The sequence below is a fragment of the Vulpes vulpes genome, chromosome 11, assembly GCF_048418805.1.
Source record: "Vulpes vulpes isolate BD-2025 chromosome 11, VulVul3, whole genome shotgun sequence".
Taxonomy (NCBI): Eukaryota; Metazoa; Chordata; class Mammalia; order Carnivora; family Canidae; genus Vulpes; species Vulpes vulpes.
The window spans coordinates 63,196,705-63,211,492 of NC_132790.1; the positions used below are offsets into that span (position 1 = coordinate 63,196,705).

Sequence of the window (14,788 nt, forward strand, 5' to 3'; positions counted from 1 at the left end):
ATACAAGATCAAGGATATGGAACTCAATTAGATTTCTATGCTCTAACAATGAAGAGCCCAAAAAATAAAATTAATAATTCCACTTGTAATAGCATCAGAAAGAAAAAGTACTTACAAATAAATCTAACTAAAGAAAAACAAGACCTGTGTGCTGAAAACTACAAAATATTGTTGAAATTAGAGAAAACCTAATTAAATGGAAACACATCCTATGTTCATGAATTGTAAATTTTAATTTTGTTAAGATGGCAATACACCCCAAATTGATCTACAGAGTCAGTACAATCCATATTGAAATTTCAGCTGCCACTTTTGCAGAAGTTGACAAACTAATACTAAAATTCATATGGAAATGCAAGGTACTGAGAATAGCCAAAAAAACAATTTTGAAAAAAGATAAATTTGGTGCACTCACAACTCCTGATTTCAAAACTTTCTACAAAGCTAATCAATACAGTGTGGTACTGGCACAAGGACATAGAGATCAATGGAATAGAACTGAGAATCAAGAAATAAACCCTTACACTACATTTGATTTTTGCCAAGGGTACCAAGACAATTCAATGGGAGAAAACTAGTCTTTTCAACAAATGGTGTTGGGGCAATTAGATATCTGTCTGGAAAAGAATCAACTTAGACCCCTACCCTCAAACGATATATAAAAGGCAACTCAAAATGTATCATAGACTCAAAGTTAAGACAAAACTATACAACTTTTTAGGAAAAAAACATAAAAGTAAATCTTCATGACCTTGCATTAAGAAAGTATTCTCAGATATGATATAAAAAGCATAAGCCACAAAAGAAAAAAATATATAAACTGAATTTTATCAATTAAAGAATCTTTGCTTGACTTCAAAGGACACCATCCATAAAGTGAAAAGACAACCCACAGAATAAAAATATCTGCAAATCATATACCTGAATAAGAGAATTGTATCCAAAATATATAAAGAGCTCTTACAACTCAACAATAAAATAATATTTTAAGTATCAAAGGATCTGAATAGACATTTCCCCAAAGAAGATATACAAACGACCAATAAGCATATGAAGAGCTGTTCAAAATCATTAGTTGTTATAGAAATACAAACCAAAACCACAATGAGATAACACTTCACATTCTGTATGACACCCAGAACTAAAAAGAGAGAAAATAGGGGGCGCCTGGGTGGCTCAGTCAGTTAAGCTTCCAACTCTTGGTTTCAGCTCAGGTCATGATCTTAGAGTCCTGGCATGGAGCCCAACGTCAGGCTCCCCAGTCAACAGGGAGTCTGTTTCCTCACTGCTGCTCACATGTGCACTCTCTCTCTCTCTCTAAAATAAATAAATAAATAAATATATTTTAAAAAGCAGATAATAAGCAATCTTAGTGAGGATGTAGAGAAATTGAAACTCGGATTGCTGGCTGGATTGTAGTGTGTGTAGTGCAGCCACTTTGAAAATAGTCTAGCAGTACTTCAAAATATTAAACAAAGAGTTACCCTATGACTCAGCCATTCCATTCCTACGTAAGTGCCCAAGAGAAGTGAAAACATATGTTCACAAAAAAACTTGTACATGAAGGTTCATAGCTGCATTACTCATAATAGTCAAAATGTGGAAATAACTCAAATGCCCATCAATTGATGAATAAACAAAATAATATACATATAATACAATGGAATATTATTTGCAATAAAAGGAATGAAGTACTGATAGATGCTATAGCATGGATGACCACTAAAAGCATTATGTTAAAAAAGAATAATAAAAATAAAAGCATTATTATGTTAAGTAAAAGAAACCAGAGTCACATATTGTAGGGCCATTTTTGTGAAATGTCCAGAATAGACAAATCTCTAGAGACAGAAAGCAGACTAATGGTTACCAAGAACTAAGAGGAGGGAAGAATAGGAAGTAACTGCTAATAGGTATGGGATTTCTTTCTGAGGTGACAAATATGATCTAAAATAGTGGTGGTAACAACTCTGTGAGTATCCTAAAAATCCTTGAATTGTACACATTAAAAAGGTCAATTTTATGATCTATTTTCATAGAGCTGCTTTTTAAGAATGCACATGCTAAAACTCACAGAACTTTATAGTAAAAAGGGTGAATTTTATTAGAAACCTCAATAAACTTGACTTTAAAGAAAATTCATAGAACTTTTATTCAATTCTAAGTATTCCTCCTTAGAAAACATTAAAGAACAACCAAAAAGGGGCACCTTAACAGTCGGTTAAATATCTGCCTTCGGCTCAGGTCACGATCCCGGGGTCCTGGGATCAAGCCCCGCATGGGGATCCCTGCTCAGTGGGAAGTCTGCTTCTTTCTCCTGCCACCTCTCTCTCCCCCTCTGCCCCTCTTCCCTACTAGTGTTCACACTCTCAAATAAATAAAATCTAAAAAAAAAAAAAAAAAAAAAAAAAAACCAGAAAGAGCATAAAGGAATTTTATTACAGTTTTAAAGGAAAGAAACATAAATTGAAAGGAAGGAGCCTGGATACTTATGGAATACTATGTGGCCATTAAGAATGTCATAAGAAATTAATTATTAATGAGAAAAGATAATCTATCAGGTCTCTGCAGGACACATGGCACTTTCAGATTGGGTAATCTGAGTTGAGTTTAATAAAGGTGTTATTTATAAAGCAGAGTGCAGGAAAACCACAGTGATAGTGCAGTGCCTGGCAATGGTAAGCAGCTGGGAGTGAATGGCTATCAGAGCCAGGAAAAACAGCTGTGTGGAGAGGGTTGCCAGACAGCCCGCCTTCCGTGGAGGGACAGAGTCAACCTGCTGAGAGTCAGCAGGGACGAATCCTAGGGACTGAATAACCAGGAGCTGCTCTCCTCTTACCCTACCCGCCTCCTGCAGGAACCACTTTTGCATGAATTCAGTGAAACATCAGAGAAGTCCCCTTGGGACAGACCATGCAAGTCAGCCTTCAGGGTGGAGAAGAGTGGAGCAGGGTATAGAGTGGATCTGAGGGACAAATGGAAGATATCCAGCACAGATAGTCATAGCAATAAGCAAAAAGACTAGTTTACAAGTGACTGTATTTTTTAAAAACACAGATAAATGATACATAACCACTTGAAAAACTCTGCAATGGTTTATTACAAGAGTCAACTCAGAGTTCCTTAACAGTGGTACTATTGGCAATTGGTAAAACAATTCATTCATTGTTGGGGACTGTCCTATGCACTTCAGAACATTTAGCAACCCTGATCCCCAGGGCACTAAACATCAGGAGAAGCTTCACGTATTACAATAACCAATTTTTTTTTTTTTTTAATTCTAGCCTCTTCTAGCACTATGCCTGGTAGGAACCACCATAGGGATAGAATTACAGGGGGGTTTTCTTACCTAAATTCTTCTATTTTTTCTACAAAAACTAGGTATTATTTTTGCAAAATAAAAAAAATTGTGTTCACAGTTTTTTTTTTAAAGACTTCAACCAGATAGTATAATTTAGATTCTAGCTCTCAGTAAACTCTATTCGTCCTTCCCCACCTAAGTCTGCTAATGACAGTAAGTATATGAAAGGTGACCCAATATTATTACACGGATGCTGTAATTCATTTTGAAGTCACCAGATAACAGGAAGGGTGCAATTAACTCAGCTTCTGACAAATCACTTTAATTCTTCAAATACTCGTAATTGTTATAAGATCACAGCATCCCACAAGTCACAGGTCAAGCACTGGATTGCTTCTAGCTTGTTATAAAACCTTAAACGGAAGGAAATGACTACAATTTGGTTTTAACACAATGTTACATTGGCACAATCCAAAGTGTTTGAATAGGTTAGCTACACCATTCACTCCTGGGGGAAAGCCAGGGCTACGGATTTTGACAACAGATTTGGGGAAACATTATGTTTTGTTCTCTATTAAATAATAATTTCTCCCAGGTTAAGCAGGAAGAGTCTTAGCAATTCTTTGTGTCAGTATTTGGGGTTTTTTTCAAGGCAAAAAGTAACATTGGGGGTAGGTCTATCATAATGCCAGGGCTAGGATAGCAATAGTTTGAAACCTGCTTCCTTCACCCCATAAAGAATCAGTGGTGCGAGACTGCACTGCCTCCAAGAAACTATCCATGATAAGCCACAACCTGATGCAGACATTAAAACATGAACAAAAAACTATCTTATCTTAGATCAGTAAAGCATATATCATTTGAGGTGATCTTTCACACTTTTTATTTTAGAAACTCTTCTACTGTAAAAAAAAAATGTTTAATAGGCTCACACTACAGATAATAATTTAAACTGGCAGAACTTTGTGGAAAGATAACTTCAGAATATGTAACAAGGGCAGCCCAGGTGGCTCAGCGATTTAGCGCCGCCTTCAGCGCAGGGTGTGATCCTGGAGACCCAAGATCGAGTCCCGGTTCGGGCTCCCTGCATGGAGCCTGCCTGTGTCTCTTGTGTCTCTGCCTCTCTCTCTCTTATGAATAAATAAATACAATCTAAAAATTTAAAAAAAAAGGAAAAAAAAGAATATGTAACAAAACCCTTAAATTTGTGTACTCTTTGACACACAATTCTACTTTAAGGAACTTTCCCTTGAGAAAATTACTGGTTAAAAGTGGGAAGAGGGACAAAGAAGGAAGATTGCTATAGCACTGGCTATACTAGTAAAACCTAGAAACGTGTTAATTTTATTTTTTAAACTTTTATTGTATTTTTTTTTTAGAGATAGAGAGCATGCAGAGGGAGAGAGAATCCCAAAAGGCTCTCCATCCAGCAAAGAGCCCAATGTAAAGCTTGGTCCCACAAGCCTGGTATCATGACTCAAGCTGAAATCAAGAGTCAGATACCCAGCCAACTGAGCCACTCAGGCACCTTGAAACATGTTAGTTTTAAAATAGAAAAGAGAGGAAATCAAATACAGCACTTCCTTACAACAGAAAACTGTAATAATTGAGATCCAAGATCCTGAGAAATGCTTATGGTATGGCAAGTGAACACTGCATGTCATAAACCCATAAAAAAAATGATAAGAATATACACGCATAGGGGGGAAAAAGAGGGTTGGGGCAGCTGGGTGGCTCAGTTGGTTAAGCATTTGCCTTCGGCTCAGGTCACGATCCCAGGGGCCTGGGATCAAGCTTTGCTTTGGGCTTCCTGCTTAGCCGGAAATCTGCTTCTCTCACTCTCTCTCCTTCTGCCCCTTCCCACCATGGACTCTCTCTCTCAAATAAATAAGATCTTTATTTGTTTTTAAAGATTTATTTATTTATTTTTATTTATGATAGACACAGAGAGAGAGAAAGAGGCAGAGACACAGGAGGAGGGAGAAGCAGGCTCCATGCCGGGAGCCCAACGTGGGACTCGATCCTGGGACTCCAGGATCGCGCCCTGGGCCAAAGGCAGGTGCCAAACCGCTGAGCCACCCAGGAATCCCTAAATAAGATCTTTAAAACAAACAAACAAATAAATAATAAACGTATGTATGTATGTATGTCAGTCTTACAGGCAGAGTTATAAGTTTGCCCCACTGTCTCCTCGTTTTAAAATCCCTTAGAGCTGTAAATAACATGTTTATAATCTGTTCCTTGATCTGTTTTTCGCAGTTGTAGGTGTTATCCACTGGCTTCCCCCTCTGGGAGAAGAGGCTTTAGCACTCCCAGACCACCTTTTACCCATCTCAACCTATATTATACCTATACCCTGCCTGTCTCCCCCTATGTTTGGGGTTAAATTAACAATCAGTGTTGACCTTAGGACACCATAGACACTGTTCACAGCTGAGCCACTGAGTAGTCTGTGAGCGCTTTTCCTTTTCTGCCCAGTTTGTTTCTCTGGAGTTAGTGATTTTCTTTTCCATTTCTTTCTTCTTTATCTGTTTCCTCGCTAATTTTACCTTGTCAAAATTTCCTATCGGGCAACCAAGAGACATCTGGAATTCTATCAAGGTTGTCTCACGACCAATCCTCTCTGGGAGCCTCTGACCCACTCCCACCTGGCCTGCATACCTGGGTACAGCTGACAGCCTGGAGTCTCCTGCAGCAGCACCCTGGAGATTCTTTCTCTTCTTCTCTTCTGGGTTGGGTCCCCTGCTTCTCCTGACCAGTGTTCCTCTCTCTTTTGCCTAACTCCCAATGGGGGGACCACACAGACTTTAGTAGTTTCCTGAGAAGGGATATATGTGTGTATTGAGATTTACATCTTTCAAAATATCTCAATCTGTTCCACATAATTAATAGTCTGATTAGGTAAAGAATGTTAGATTGGAAATTGTTTCCCTTCAGAATTTGGAAAGTATTCCTCCATTGTCTTTTAGCTATTCTGTTGTTTTCAGAAATTTCAATTCTTCATCCTTTCTTTTCTTTCCCTTCTGGAAGCCTGTGGACTCTCCTGAGAGATCTATAAGACCACACTAATGTGGTGCCTTCTGAGTCCATTTTCTTCCATTATACTGAGAACCTGGTGTGTTCTCTCAATCAGGAAAACTTATGTAAGTATAAGGAGATATTTTTAAATTGTCCTGTTTTTTTCTCTGAAACTCCTTTTACCTTTTTTCTCCTTTTCTTAAAAAAAAAGATTTTATTTATTTATTTGAGAGAGAGTGAGCACATGAGAGTGGGGTGGGGGGCGGGGGGAGGGGGCAGAAGTAGAGGGAGAAGCATGCAGGACTCCATGCAGGGCTCCATCCCAGGACCCTGAGATCATACCTGAGCTGAAGGCAGACGCTTAACCAACTGAGCCACCCAGGTGCCCCAAAACTGACTCTTTAAAACATGTGCATATATAGTTGTCAGAAATAAAAATTGAACTATTGTAGTGATATGGGTAATTTTTCCTACTTGTTTTTCCATGCCAAAGTATCAACCACTGGTGGTTGTTTCCTGTGATGGGATTGTGGGCCATTTACATCTTGTCCTTCACTTTCCTATTTTCTGAAAAAGTGTGGAACATAGAGCATATTGATCAGAAATCAGAAAACAAAAGGCATTTTTCTTCATGCCTGGTCCAAATCCACCCTGGTAGAGGTCCCTATCTCTGACTTTAGCTTCTGTTTGTTCTGCTGGAGCAGAGGAGCCTGCCTACAACTTCATTCACATAGCAAATATTTGTCGAATTCCTATAACTCAGGCCCTGCAAGGTGATTCCAATACCTTAGTTTTTATTGGGTCTCTTGTATCCCTCAACATTCCCTGAGGGAACTAGCTGGGGGGATGAGCTGAGTCAACACTTCTCAAACTTTATGTGCCCTAGAATCAATTCAGTTGATCTGGGGTGGGGTCTGAGACTCCAGAGGAGCAAGTAAGCTATTTGATGTACCAGGTTTTGTTGGAGGCTTCTCTAAGAAACCACCCGAATCTTCTGCCACTTTTACACCAACATAGCTCACATTCTCTAACCCCATATAAGCTAGATTTCAATGCCACAAATGTTTCAAGGAGTGTGTGTGTGTGAGCTATGATAGAAAGAGGACTGGTTAGACAGCTGGGAAGATACCCCTTAACTTAAGGGGTTAAGAAGAGCAGGGCCCTGGAGTCAGGCCTGGGGCTGAACTGCAGTCCCATTACTCTCAGGTGTGACTTAACTTCCCCTCCTTATGCCTCAGTCTCTTACCATGTAAAATGGAATAATTGAAGCCACTTTCACGGGGTAGGGCTCTTGTGTGGATTACAGGGCACAAAGGCATCTAAAGGTTTTTGAGGGGACCCTGCCACACCGTGAGGTTAATTAACAGTAGCCACCACTAGCTGTTAGCAGGGCTCCAGCCAAGAGGACTGGCTGGGCTTAAGGAGAAATCACTTGACCGCTCAGCCTCCATGTCCTATGAAGAGAAGAATGCACACTCCAGGCCTCCTCCCCAGAAATGTTGTGAGCCTACACCAGGATGTGCACAGCACCAGTCAGGAAACCTTCTGGCCCTCAACGGGCTTGAGGCCCTCAGATTTTACTCAGTATAAGTTTTTTAATCCACCTCAATCTTACTACCAGGGAAGATAAATTAGGCAAAGAAAAAAGTCCTCTCCTCCTCCCCACCCCCACCCCCCGGAGTTTTGGAAAGCTTTGCTTTTAGGGAGGAGGCCATCCACGTGGAGATCAGGCAAGGGAGGCATCAGGTGTCGGTGAGGCTCATTAACACCAACTCAACGCCCACCAGGCATCCGGCTCCCAAGACCCTCCACTACCCGCGAGCGGGCCCGGCAGGTCGGGGTCCTCCCCCAGCGGACATCCTGGGGGTCACGACCCTCTTCCCGGCAGGGAGCGCAAGGTGATCCGACCTCGCCCGGAGAGGTGGTCTCTGAGTTTGGCACCCGGGGCAGAAGGCGAGACGGAGCCCAAAGGGCTTCCTGGAAGCTGGAGGCTGGGAGCTGGGAGCTGGAAGCCGGCCCCCGCCCCGCCCCGCCCCGCCCCCGGCGCCCCGCACTCACGATCTCCGCCACGATGAGGAGCCCGGGCAGGGTGCGGAGGAACTCCCGGTCGTAGGCGAAGCTGCTGCTGCTGGTGGAGAAGTTCTCGGCGAAGGAGCTGGCGGTGGTGGTGACGGTGTGCGAGCGGGCGCGCTGCGGCTCCTCCATCGCCGCCCGGGCTGGCCCCTCCTCGGGGACCCCCCGGCGCGCGGCCCGGCCCGGGGACACCGGCGGGGGGAGGGGAGCGCGGCGGGCGCGGGGACCGAGGCGCGTGCCGTGGAGTGCGCGGCGCCCCCCGCTCCTCGGCGCGGGCTCCGGAGGGGAGGGGGAGGAGGAGGAGGAGGAGGGGGAGGAGGAGAGCCCCGCGCCCGGGGAGACGGCCGGCAGCCGAGGCGGCGGAGGCCGGGAGGCGGGGAGGGGGCGTGGAGAGGGGCGGGCGCGAGGCGGGCGCGAGAAGGACCGCCCCGTGGAGGAGCGCGGGCCGGCGGCCGCCTCACCTGTTGCGGGGCCCGGGCAGGGGTGCGGGGGGCGGCCGGGGGCGGGGGGCGGGGGGCGGCCGGGGCGCGGGCGGCGGCGCGGAGCAGAGGGCGCGGGGTCCGGGTGCCGCGCAGCCCCCGCCCCCTCCGGGCCCCGCCCCCCGCGCGCGCCGCCCGCCGACCTGCCTCCCTCCACCTGGCGGCGGGGCCGGAGCTGCGCGGCCCCCGGGAGGGCGAGGCCCCAGGAGCGAGGCCCCCGGAGCGAGGCCCCCGCGGTGACCCGGCCGCGGCGGGGAGCGGACTGAGCCCCGAGACCGGCGCGAGGCCGCCAGACTGCCCGGGGGCCGGCGGAGCTTCCCCGCGCTGCGGCCGCCCCCGAGGGCCGCCGCATTTCCTGCCCCTCCTGTCGGGAACAATTCGAGGAACCAGCTTAATCGCTGGGCTCGAGGCCGGACTCTCCCAGGCGCTCGCCGCGGCTCTACGGGGATTCGCGGGGTCTGGGTGATGGCGCCTGCCCGGAGACCCGACCGCGGAGTTATTTGGGTCCCTGGGCAAGATGAATGTGTGACCGTCCCGTCGCCCTCGGAAGGAAGTGTTTGGGGGACGGGGTGGGGGGAGCTTGAAAGGTGTGGGCTGTGCTTTCTTGGGACGGGGGAGGGGTGAGACGAGTGAGACCGCTTGTTACAGGGTCCAATGAGACCCCGCTCCAACAGGGCACCTGCTGTTACGACCATGAGCCAGTGGCTCCGCTTCCCTGGGCCTCAGGGGTGCCATCTGTGGAAGGCAGACGCTTTAAGAAATCGGTCCTCTGGCCAAAAGAGGATCTTTTGTAAAAGGCTGGCAAGAACATGGAAACCACCAAAAAGAAAGGAATAATAATTGGGTCACAAATAGAGGGTTGCTTCCAGGTCATAGGAAAGGCCTTCCTTCTGATCTGCTCCAAGACACGTGAAAAAAGAGGTCAGAAGGGACGTGTTATTCACCATGTCCTATCAGGTGAGGAGAAAGCAAAAACGAAATCTAATAAAGCAAGGAATTAGTTTCTTATAAGTCTAGGGCCTAGTCAGGATGACCTCAGGGAGTAAAAGTTAAGGATTATAAAGCATTATGAAGATGAGGATTTGGAGAAATTCCATCCATGAGTGTTTACTAAGCACCTTGCACAGGTGGGTAAATGCAACAAAAATTAAAATAATGGCAGTCTCCCCCAGAGCAATGGTTCTCTCACCTAGGAGTTTGTTAGAAATGCAGGCTCTCAAACCCCACCCTAGGCCCATGGAGTCAGAAATTCTGAAGACGGAGCCCAAGCCAGCCGGAGAAGCTGTGTTTGAACAGGCCTTCCAAGGGACTCTGATACACAATAACATGTCAGTTGGAGACCTGCTGCTTTAGAGAAACTGGCCATGCAGCCAGGGAAATCAGGGGTGCGCATATGAAATGGCTGGGAAAAAGGTCTATGGCATAAAGCATGACGTTTAGTGAATGCAGGAAGACAGGAAGGAAGTCTAGGCAACTCTATTTCTGTAATACAAAGGGCAATTCCTTCTCAAAAAAACCCCCTTGGGCCCAGGTGGATTTAAAAATTCAGATTTTTTTTTTTTTTAGTTCAAAAAGGTAAAATATACACAAGACTATACTACAGAACACCCTCAGTGAGGTCTAGCGTGGCACTTTCATCAAATGCAGTAATTTTCTGCAATAAAAATATATAAATGATCTAAGTATGTGTTTAGGTTATCTATTGCAATGTATTAAACGCTCCCCAAACATTAGTGGTTTAAAATAACACCATCTTATTTGCTCACGAATCTGTGGGTCAGCAGGGTTTGGCTGACAGTTTCTTCTGCTTCATATGATGTTGGAGTCGTTCACTCAGCTGCTTTCTACCAGTGGCTGGGCACGCCTAGAGAGTCAAAAAAGGCTTCACTGACGTTCTGTCGGCTCACATTCTGGCACTTCTGTGCTTCTCTATGCAGCGCTTTTATCTCTCCACGAAACCTGGGTGTCCTCACAGTGTGGTAGGCTCAGGGTAGTTGAACTTCTCCACGACGACTGTCTTCTAGAAGAGAACATTCCAAGAGGGGCAAAAGCAGAAGCTGAGATGCTTTTGAGGCCCAACTTTGAGAGCTATACAGAATCATTTCCAGCACATTCTGTTGATCAAAGCCAGTAACAAGAGCAGCCTGGATCCAAACAGGTGGGAAATAGATACCACCTCTGGCTGGGAGAAGCAGAAAAGAATGGTGGCCATCTTTTAATCCATGAAGTAGGATAATAAAGACCGTAGACAGCATCAAGGGACCAGGGATATTCTCATTTATAAACTCATTTTTTTTATTATTGAAGTATATCTGACATACTATGTTATATTAGTTTCATGTGTACAGCATAGTGATTTGACAGTTCTATACATTACTCAGTGCTCACCGCAGTTAAGTGTAGTCACCATCTGTCACCATACAACATTATTACAGTAATATTAACTATATTCCCTATGCTGTACTTTTCATTTTTGTGACTTTATGACTAGATGTTTGTACCTCTTAATCCCCTTTACCTATTTTGCCCATCCTCCCACCCATCTCCCATCTGGCAAACACCAGGTTGTTCTTTGTATTTAAAAGTCTGCTTTTTGTTTTTTTATTTTGTTTTTTAGATTCCACATATAAGTGAGTATTTGTCTACTTCTGTTTGATTTTTACTCAGAATAATACCCTCTAGGTCCCTCATGTTGTGGGCAAATAGCAAAATTATATTCTTTTTTATGGCTAAGTAATATTCTATTCCTATCCATTCATCTATCTGTGGACATTTGGATTGCTTCCATGTCTTGACTAGTGTAAATAATGCTGCAATAAACACAGGGGTGCATATATCTTCAATTAGCGTTTTTGTTTTCTTTGTATAAATACCCAGTGGTAGAATTACTGGATTATATGATAATTCTATTTTTAGTTTTTTGAGGAACCTCCATATTATTTCTACAGTAGTTGCACCAATTTATGTTCCCACCAGCAGTGTGTGAGGGTTCTCTTCTTTCCACATCCTCACCAACACTAGTTGTTTCTTTTCTTGTCTTTTTAAAAAGGATTTTTAAAAATTTATTTTAGAGAGAAAGAGAGTGCACGGGGGGGGGGGGGGGAGGAAGAGGGAAGGGGAGAAAATCTCTAGCTGATTCCCCACTGAGGGTGGAGCCTGACACAGCCCGATCTTACGACCCTGAGATCATAACCTGAGCCGAAACCAAGGGTCAGATGCCTAACTGACTGAGCCACCCAGATGCCCCTTTACTTCTTGTCTTTTTGATACTAGTCATTCTGACTGGAGTGAGGTAATATTTTGTTGAGGTATTAATTTGTATTTCCCGGATGAGTAGTGATGCTGAGCGTCTTTTCATGTATCTATTGGCCATCTATATGTCTTCTTTGGAAAAATGTCTATTCAGGGGTGCCTGGGTAGCTCAATAGGTTAAGTGTCTGCCTTTGGCTCAGGTCATGATCCAAGGGTCCTGGAATCAAGCCCTGCATCAAGCTCCTTGCTCAGCAGAGCACCTGCTTCTCCTTCTCCCTCTGCCTGCCACTCCTACTTGTGTGCTCTCTGTCAAATAAATAAATAAAATCTTTTAAAAAATGTCTGTTCAGATCCTCTGCCCATTTTAAAAATCAAATTATTTGGTGTGTGTGTGTGTATGTGTGTGAGTGTGAGATAGTTTTTTTTTAATATATGTTTTGGGTCTTAATCCCTTATCAGATATATTATTTGCAAATATCTTTCCTCATTCGGTAAGTTGCCTTTCTGTTTTGTTGATGGTTTCCCTCACTGTGCAGAGGCCTTTATTTTGATGTAGTCTCAGTAGTTTACTTTTACTTTTGTTTCCCTTGTCTGAGGCAACATATCCATAAATCTGTTGCTAAGGCTGATGCCTAGGAGATGTGTTTTCTTTTAGGAGTTTATGGTTTCAGGGCTCACATTTAGATCTTTAATCCATTTGAGTTTGTGTATGGTATTAGAAAGTGATCCAGATTCATTCTTTTTGCCTGTAGCTGTCCAGTTTTCCCAACACCATGTATTGGAAAATCTGTCTTTTCCCCAGTTATACTCTTGTCTCCCTTTACCGTAGATTAATTGACCATATAAGTGTGGGTTTATTTTTGGGCTCTTTATTCTGTTCCATTGATCTTTGTGTCTTTGTGCCAGTACCATACTGTTTTGATCACTACAGCTTGTAGTATGTCTTGACATCTAGGATTGAGATAACCCTCAGCTTTGTTCTTCTTTCTCAAGATTGCTTTGGCTATTTAGGGTCTTTTGTGGTTCCCTACAAATTTTAGAATTTTTGTTTTATTTCTGTGAAAAATGTCAGTATTTGATAGGGATTGCATTGAATCTGTAGGTTGCTTTGGGTATCCGGTAAGTTTTCATATATTCTCCAAAAAATGCTATTTTTCCCCTTGTTATTCATAAGTAACCTTGCAGTGGAGAAAACTGTGGGACACTGCCAGATAGCATGGACATCCTGATACGGTGCACTGAGAAGGATGAATGATTTTTGTGATACTCTTACCAAAATGAATAACCCAAATTTAATCATGAGGAAAGAATAGATCAAAATTAAAGGACACTTAAAAATTAAGTTTCATGGTCATGAAAGAAAGAAACACTGAGGAACTATGCCACACTGAAAGTAAGGAGACATGACAGCTAAATGCAACGTGAAATCCTAGATTGCATACTGGGTCAGAAAAAGAACGTTAGCAAGACATTTGGTAAAATCTGAATAAACTTTGTATATTAGATAACATCATTTTTCAATGTTAATTCTGTGGTTTTCATCTTGGTACTCTTGTTATGTAAAATGTTAACATTTGGGGACCCTGGGTGAAAGTTTACAAGCAAATCTTCATTTTTCACTTTGCAACTTTTTGTTAGTCTGAAATTATTTCAAAAAGAAAAGTTAAAATAAAAATAATATAAAAAATAATTTTAATTTATGGTTAAGAATAGAGTTATCTAATTCCAATTGTAGTTCACATTTTCCAAACACATTTGATTTTGTGATTTATCAACCCGACAACTTCCTGCCTCCCCTCCTCTTATTAACACATCCTGTAGGGAAACCAAGAGCTTGGCTGAGAAGTAAGAATGTATTTTCCACACTAGTCTGAAAGCTACTGGTCAGTCTGGTCTGTCTTCAGTTTGAAAACAACAGGTGGAGGTAAGGCCCAAATCCATCTGCCAATGAATCTCTGAGTCTGGGATTTGTTTGGGTTCCAAGAGGCTCTATCAATATGAGCAGAGGTTTTAAATCCTCTGGGGTTAGGAGATAAGGTAAGACAAGTGAATCGGGCTAGATTTGCTTCACAATGGCTTCTTGAATTGTATTCTTCTGAACCAGACACCCGTGGACTTAAATATTAACTGTAGAAAGTTCTTCAGTCATACAAAGCAGTACATTCACTCCCATGTTTTTTGAAATATATGACCTCTTGGGTAGTACTTTCTATTTTTTATGCTTTAGAACAGAAAACACGCAGGAACCAGAAATATTTCACTTTCCTCTTACCATAATGCAGCATTTGGGAATCTGGGAATGCAAAATATCAGCACCCAACTTCCCAGCGGAGGATGCAATAGGGAGTAGTGGGGTCTGTGGTGGAAAAGAAAACTGATGCTCTGAAGGGGTCAGCTGGGTTCTGCTCTGCCTGATTGTTACCATGTAAGAATTTGGGCCTAGCATCATTAGAAATCCTGATGTTTAAATATTGGCAGCTAATGTACATTATTTAAAAACTGTCACCTTTGTGGGCCAAGCAAATGTATCTGAGAACCATCGATTGGTCCCTTCTGATTCAGGCAAAGGAAGAAGTCCCCCTTCTCCCTCTTCAGCCCCCTCAGATCCCAGCTTCCTCTGGGAGGCCCTGGTTAGAGGCTGGGGCATGCAGGGTTTAAGTAGTGA

General features: G+C 43.4%; 2 protein-coding genes across 2 annotated transcripts in view; both read right to left on the bottom strand.

Moving 5' to 3' along the window:
* Nucleotides 1-8,828, bottom strand: part of CMTM8 (CKLF like MARVEL transmembrane domain containing 8) — a 110,191-nt gene extending 101,363 nt beyond the window's left edge. Inside the window, exon 1 of the mRNA XM_026000904.2 lies at nucleotides 8,378-8,828. Coding sequence (XP_025856689.1) covers nucleotides 8,378-8,524 — 147 coding nt within the window. The 5' untranslated portion in view covers nucleotides 8,525-8,828. The remainder of the gene's footprint in view (nucleotides 1-8,377) is intronic.
* A 1,777-nt stretch (nucleotides 8,829-10,605) lies between these two features.
* Nucleotides 10,606-14,788, bottom strand: part of GPD1L (glycerol-3-phosphate dehydrogenase 1 like) — a 121,555-nt gene continuing 117,372 nt past the window's right edge. The window contains exon 8 of the mRNA XM_072726617.1: nucleotides 10,606-10,891. Within this exon, the coding sequence (XP_072582718.1) occupies nucleotides 10,801-10,891 (91 nt within the window). The 3' untranslated portion in view covers nucleotides 10,606-10,800. The remainder of the gene's footprint in view (nucleotides 10,892-14,788) is intronic.